Source organism: Atractosteus spatula, chromosome 4 (genome assembly GCF_055471065.1).
Source record: "Atractosteus spatula isolate fAtrSpa1 chromosome 4, fAtrSpa1.hap1, whole genome shotgun sequence".
Taxonomy (NCBI): domain Eukaryota; kingdom Metazoa; phylum Chordata; class Actinopteri; order Semionotiformes; family Lepisosteidae; genus Atractosteus; species Atractosteus spatula.
Window position 1 is genome coordinate 64,656,964 of NC_142709.1, and position 7,551 is coordinate 64,664,514.

General features: G+C 37.6%; 1 protein-coding gene across 1 annotated transcript; it reads right to left on the reverse strand.

Annotated features, from left to right (window-relative positions):
* Window positions 1–696: 696 nt before the first annotated feature.
* On the reverse strand, window positions 697–7,137 carry LOC148836859 (claudin-1-like). The gene is made up of 4 exons (XM_088912792.1): window positions 6,675–7,137; window positions 4,343–4,507; window positions 3,449–3,533; window positions 697–2,633 (listed from the first exon to the last, which is right to left on the reverse strand). The coding sequence occupies exons 1-4, from the start codon at window positions 6,895–6,897 to the stop codon at window positions 2,471–2,473; spliced, it is 636 nt and encodes a 211-aa protein (XP_088768918.1). The 5' UTR covers window positions 6,898–7,137; the 3' UTR covers window positions 697–2,470.
* Window positions 7,138–7,551: the final 414 nt, after the last annotated feature.

The window sequence follows — 7,551 nt, forward strand, 5'->3', positions numbered from 1 at the left end:
ACCCCACCTCTGGCTGCCCCGCAACTTAGATCTGGAAGACGTAGTTAGGAAATGGATGGATGGTTAGAGTATGCTAAGGAAAACAGCTCACACACTCACAAGAAATTGTATTAGAGGTCTTCGATATCATTTACATGTAACTCATCCTGACACCAATGCTGTTAGCCCAAAACCTGAAATTACAAAGTCCGGAACAAAACACTGTTGTCACAAGGCATTTCCAATATAACCAATGACATACGGAGCTATTTTTACTTCTGCTTGGCAGAATGTGTATTCTGAAACTCTAGAGCCTGAGCAACCAAAGGTGGCATACACTGCTGATATGAGAAACACACTGTAGAGACTGGGGACTTGAGAAAAGATGTAACAAAGGTATGACCTGTGAATGCTTTTGGGAGCTCCTTGTTTTTCTCATTTGTAACAGGCAATTTCTAATGCCATTTCTAATGGCAATTTTTCTAGTAGGTAATCTGTTTTGGAAAGAGACAGACCCAAAACTAGGCCTGTTAGATCAAGATAATGCTTTTCATTTCCAAAATGCAGGCAGATTATGAAAGATCTGATTAATGGTGCAGAACTACCCTCTGTGGGATTGACTAAACACCTCTAAGTCAGAAAACTTCCCCCTGTCAAGCCTCTTTACTTGCCCCCCCCCCCCCCAATATGAATAAAGATACAAAGAAATCATGCAAATGCAGTGTTTTGTGTTTATTTAAAAAGTCAAATAAAAAAATCTGCACTTTTTTTTCTTTTCCAGTTTTCTCAAACTTCAGAGTAAAAACCAAAGATGCTGTACAAGACCGACATACACGAGAACAGTTTTAAGTGCTGCCTCAGCTTAGCAAGTCTAAAGTACAAAACCAGAACTACGCAGCTTTTGTCATTCACACAGGGAAGCATATGGATTCATTCTCATATAGTACAGTACATGCACACCAATGGCTTAACAATGCATTACATTTTTATAATATAGCCTGCAAGTTTACATGGAATGTCATTATTTACATACATTAAATATGAAATGTTACTGAGTGAATAAAATGGGTGATTTCTTTCATCCCTATGCAATCACTTACATACAAGAACAACAACACAGGAAAACAGAGCTGAGATTTACAGCAAAAATCAGATGACTCATGACCGAGATTAAAAACAGCCCATTGTCTGTAATTTATGTGCTTTAAATTACAGTTTCACACTAGCAAGGCTGTTAATTTAACCCAAGTCTGTGCTTGAAGGGAAAAATCTGAATCACGTCTGTAGTTTCAACAGACAGTAAAAAAAACCTTCTAAAGCTAAAATATGTTAAGGTATGACATTTGACAAAATTTTATAAATTATTTAAACCCAGGATGTGATTACGAAATGTTTTAGATTAATAGTTTGGGTGTTTTTATTGTACTTTAAAGTGTTTACTTTTCATGAACCAATAAACTGACCATAAGAAACACAATAAATAATGGACATTTTTACAGTGTATTCAACCTGTTTTTAATACATTCAGTCCATTACCTATGTCTTGAACATTTACATAACCAAGTCATAAAGGAATTTGTTCCCTAACATTTAATCTTCGTTCATCAACATTTGATTTCTAATACTGAATTTATCAGAACTCTACAAATGTTTGCTACATAGAATGCCATTCTTTTTAATTGGCTAATCATGTTCTTGTGCATCTCTGAAATATTTATGAGGGGTTAGTTATTTATGGAGAAAGAAAGAAAGTTGTTGCCTCATTAGTTATCCATTTACAGTGTATTGTACCTTGCACGTGTTAAAGCAAAACAGAAAGAGCTTCTATTCTAAAATAAGTGAAACAGTCCAGTTTAAAATATTTTGTCTTGTAAAGTCATCTCTTTGGTTTCAAGAGGAGATTTTGAGTGAAGCAATTGAAATGTCAGGACCTTTAGTTCCAGATAAGAATTAAAGTTAAAATGTATTGCAGGGGTGCCCCACCCTGATCCTGGATAGCCACAAACCACTAAATTTAAGCGTCACCCTTAAATCATCAATTTTCCAACACGTGGAACAATTTTGTTTTAAGCAGGTGATTTGTTTGGACTACAGCTCTCTAGGACCAGGGCTGGTCACTCCTGTTCCAAGGAAAGATAATGTAAAGCAATACTCACCACATGTTACATTTTACATGTATGTTTCATACTGTATATATTTCTACATAAATTATATATATATAAAACCAGTGTAGTTTTTTACTAAGTCAGCTTTGGTAAAAGGGATAATTTGATGACTATCCCATTTAAAGTTAATATAAAAAATCTATCCTATATCGACATTGTACATGAGTTCTTGCGTGTACAGTTATGAAAGACTTAAAAAAAGGTTCCCTTTAGATGTGTACAGTGCTCCTGGATTTGCAGTAGGGATCATGTCCCAGGGGCTGAAGGCTGAGCTGCTCAGATGTGCCTGTGTCCTGAGGCAGACCCACACTGAGTTGGTCTGGCCTCTACACATAATCCCTGCCTCCTGAGGCCGCGGTCCGAGATTTGGGGTAATTTGGGGTCTGTCCCGCGCCCCTCCCTGAGCACGAGCAGCAGAGGAAAGCACCTCCCAAGATGCAGAGGGCAGCAGCACCCCAGCCTATAAACACGGCTTTGCCAAATTCGTACCTGAAATCAGAAAACACTGCATTGTAGCTTTTTTCTCCAACGTAATCCAACAGCATTCTTCACAGTGAAGCTGAAAACATTTTGATGAGTTACAGTCTTACTTACTATTTATACCTTTTTCTAAGTCAGACAACATATACTGTTTAATACATTGTATTTAGACTACTAACTGCTTTGTAAGAACACTCAAACCTACAAATCCAACAGTCCACAGCAAGAGCATACTGACATTGTGTGTCACACAAGCAGAATAATTTAAAAGATGGACTCCCTAACAACGTCCAATGACGTTTAAGCAGAGTGAGAATGGATTTGGTAACAATATATAATGAAAGCAAATATTTTTTTTAACTTAAAGATCCAAAGCAATAGTAATGATCAATGAACAAGGCTGAATGTTCTGTCAGTTACTGTATAACATAACGTTCTATGATCAAAAACGGACTGGTATGGAAAATAGCATTAACTAAGTAATGAATTAAAAAACCCCACTAAATAGTATATTTGTAGATTTAAATGTAAGTATAGTAGATATTCTGTTTGGAAATTGTTATTAGAAAACTTTTGTTTATCTTTTTTTATTAAAACTGTTTTAAACTAGGGAGGAATGACTGGTAAAGTACATTTTGTAGCTGTCACATATCAATTATTTTTAGACCCTGAGGCTACCAATTTGTTGGTTTAAAGGAAACCGGTTTGGTAACAGGGACAAATTCAATGCCTTAGGTTAATAAGAAAGTGATAAGACTGGGAACTAGGTCTAAAGGAATCCCCCGTTGCAGAACCACACACTTATCCCTCATTTTATACTATACCTGCTGTTGGTAGGAGTGAAAGGGTTGTAGAAGTCCTGTGCAATTCTATTAGCATACCAAGATGTTGCCACAAGAGCACAAAGACCTGCAGAAAGAATGGAAAAAGACCATATATTTTAATCCTGCTGTATTGTGATGTATACTACATCATGAGAGCAGTAGAAAGAAAATAAAATTATTTTCAATGAATAAGGTATTACACCGATACACATAAGAGCTGACGACATTTAAATGCAAATCCTTCTCAGTCACTACTATGTAAAGCTGTTCTGGGTTTATTTTTGTTTCATTAGTTGTTTCAATCATGTTGCTACCTGCCTCTCTTAAAATTCACCTCAGATGAGACACTGTTGCCCAGGTCAGCAACATTTCATTTGTGAAACAGCATGCCACTTTGATTTTTGTAAAATGCATATACCTACTATTTACAGATACAGTAACTATTACATAAATGTAATCATTTCATAGTCTAAGATATCACATTCTTGTTGCCATAATTCCGTGACCATGGTATTTTTTCCATTTCTTATAATCACACTATCAGACAGGATAACACACGCCTCACACACTCTGTACAGATGACATTACAAACAGGATCCCACTTAATTCCTTGTCTTACTCACTGTAATTGTGGTTGGTGAGTTTTCCCCGTGAAGCAGCAATTTTCTGAAGCCCATCATTACATGTAATCGTTAACGCGCGTGTGTCAGATAAGTAAAATTAGACCTGTAGGTCCGGGTGAATGGCAAGTGTTGATACTCTTAAGTGCGACTCGGTTTTTAAAGCACTGCAACTGCCATCATCATAACTTCAGCATGGATTTGATCTTCATGAGGAGAACAGCCATGATTGCCAACTCAAACTGAAATCTGAAGAAAGCAAGCGGTCTCCCACCTGCGAGAATGAAGATGGATCCTCCTATGACGGCAATACGGCTCTTCTTCTGCTTGTCGTCGGCAAAGCAGGTGGTGCACTTCATCCCCAGCGAGGCTATCAACATGGCGACCGCAGACAAGAGTATACCAGCAATCATCAACGCCCGCGTGGCCTGGACAGAGGCTGCAAAACACGTTACAATCATTCAATTACATCACGGCTGCTGGGGTGCAGGGATAGAAAGGGAGACTGTCTGAACTCTGAAGTGCCCAAAACTACCGTATACTCCCTGACATCCATGTTTTCTGGCCTTCTTATCCAAAACTGATGCAGCTTTACTCCGTACTGTGGGAACACCTCTAATTCATGTCTTTTAATCTGTGTAAGCTCTAGAACCCTGGTCAAGGAGCAATTGGAACAAGATTCATTATGATGTCTTATGCTGCTTCATAAATCAAGGAAAATAAAAAAAACATTCATCCCTCTGTTTATTGGTTTTCTTGATTTCTTGTTTCCTATAAATGCAACGTATCTGTGCTTTAGATTCCTGTTTTAGCAATGGTTTTAAAAACAGGAGGTACTGGTGAGTTATGAAAGTTTCCCTGTCAAATGTTGCATTATTTATGTGGGCTTCTTTGTATGAGTGTCAAGCAAGAATAAAAGACAGCACAAAGCCCTCCCCCAGAAACCCCATCAATCACGAGACTCCTGTTCTGACTTGAATGGAAGAACAGCGAGACAGAGATCAGTGGTGTAGAGGAGGGTGTTACCTGTACAGCTCGGTTTTAAGGTGCACACTGATACAAGACAAACTCCAAATATGTGGACACATGCACTGGGGTGGGGTAACCCTCAATGAACACCCGCAAAAGACCACAAAAAGCAGTGAAATAAATTCTCTGCTGTATCATTCAACGAATACATAAAGACAGAATTTATAGAATATTTTGTATTTCACAAGTATTCCAAGTATTAATACTTCCAAGTATTGTTAAGGATATTAACCACTAACCACTCTTTTATGGCAGTAACTTGAAGGTGTAGCACCTTATGGAACAGACAAAACTGACTAACAAAGTATAATTAAGACATTCTTTAAATTTGCTTCGCATAATTACTAGGGAGACTACCTTTATTTATTGTTTTCAACCACAACTAAAATTTTTCGTGTGTATTCAAGGACATACGTGCTTAGTTGATGTTTTTCATGACAGTTCATTTCGTGCTGTCACTCAACCACGAAAGTAGCTTTCTATTGTCGTTTTTGTCGATAGAATGAACTGATAAATTAATGCACAGGGCAGAAGAATTGCTGTATATTCATTACAGAAATGTTTTTATTCTTGCATGTTAATATAGATCCCTGTACACCAAATAATTCCTGTTCTTTTTTTCGGTTACAAACATAAACCAAGCTTTAATTTAAAAATGAGATTTTGATAATCTAATTAGATTAGACTAGAGCTAATTCACAGCTCTTGGATCGTGGATTGTTTTACGGATTGGAGCGTTTTCTGCGTTGAAATTCGTGCGATCTCTCCATGCTGGTGTGAGGGTTCTCCGGGTGATCCGTTTCCTCCCACTCTCTAAATATACTCTATGCAAGTTAATTGCTGTCTCTGTCCTTAAATGTGCGTTTTGCATTGAATTGGCGTACCGTTGCGCATTGTGCTTACAGGATATGGGCCATATGCCCCTAATACTTAAGAGAATAAGCGCCTTTGTGATAATGAATGTATATAATTTATTATTACAAGGGCTCGTTTAAAATTATTACACTCTTATGTTAGTATGTCTTAAATTGAATTCTCTAAATCAATTCAGCAGTTCAAATATTTTCACAACATCGCACGACAGGCTTAAACGTTTGCATTCCATACAAATAAAGTTTTTCCATACAAATAAAGTGCTTTCCTTTATGTTTATTATATAAGATCAGACAGCGGTTGGTTTTGCATAAAACTTTTGCATACTTGCATTTAGCAAAGAGCTGCTTAATATTTAAAATAATGAAAACCTTATAAAATATGAATTTAAAGGTAATGTATGGGGCATTTGATACGAGGATGGAAAATTAAAAATCAAGGAAAGCCATACTTAATTGTAAATTAACCGTTTGTCTCATTGTTAAATTATGTTTTAAACTACAGAAACCTAGAATACGATCCCTAGCATAATCTTAATTTATGAAACGAGTTATTCGTACTTCTAACTCTTCTCTGATTTTTTCCAGAAATTCTGACCCTAACCATCGTTATCTGGTCCCGATATATTTCGCTCATTCTTTCAGGTACTGCTAAGGTGCTCAGATGATCCCGCTCGCTTTGTCGTTGCTCTTTTCAATACTTACACGGCAGCTGGAGAAGCGAGTCGAATACTTTGCACTGAACTTGTCCGGTGCTCTGGGACACGCACGACATCCACAGCCCCTCGTAGATGGCTTGCGCCGTCACAATGTTATCTCCAGCGTACGACGATGCCTTCCACTCAGGCATGGCCGTGGATGCTATCAGACCAATGAAGCCTATAAAAGCCAGGGCATACCCAAGTAGCTGTATCCCTGCGTTTGCCATTTCTAAATAACTGTGCTGTCCAAATAATAATGATAATAATTTTAAAAAAGGATTTTCTTCTTTAGGGAAAAAAAAAAGTTACTATAAGACAGTAAGTCCGCTAATGAAGCTCTTGCTACGAAAATTCAGATCGCTTCTTGAAGCTCAAGTTGCTGTGGAGATAAATCAAACACTTGATCAAGAAGACATCCCGCAGAAGTCTGGAACTTGTTGCTATCTCTGTCGAATTCACCCGAATGAGCTCGCTCCACCTCGAACCCGAACTTTAAATTCGGAGAGAGCACTCGGTAGCCCCCTCTGCTGGTCTCCGCGCCGCAACACAGGAACTTTATAAAGTCGTCTACAAACTGGTACAGTACTTTGCACCTACAGTACTGTAGCCCTCAACGTCCACCTCACTCACCTATTATTTCAAGATACATCTGTTAAAAAGTGGTTAAAGAATAAAAAAAGAAAATTCAGAAGTGTTTCTCGTTTGCTAAATTGCTAATTGAAACATGTATTTTTATTTTACAGCCATAGAGGATAACAGCAAGGTATTATTTTCGAACACACCCATTTACAGTAAGTAACATGTCATGTGTTTTCCTGACTGTGTGGTTAGTCGATGTGTTTTTTTATGAGTAACGGTTATTTCGTAAATATTATCACTCG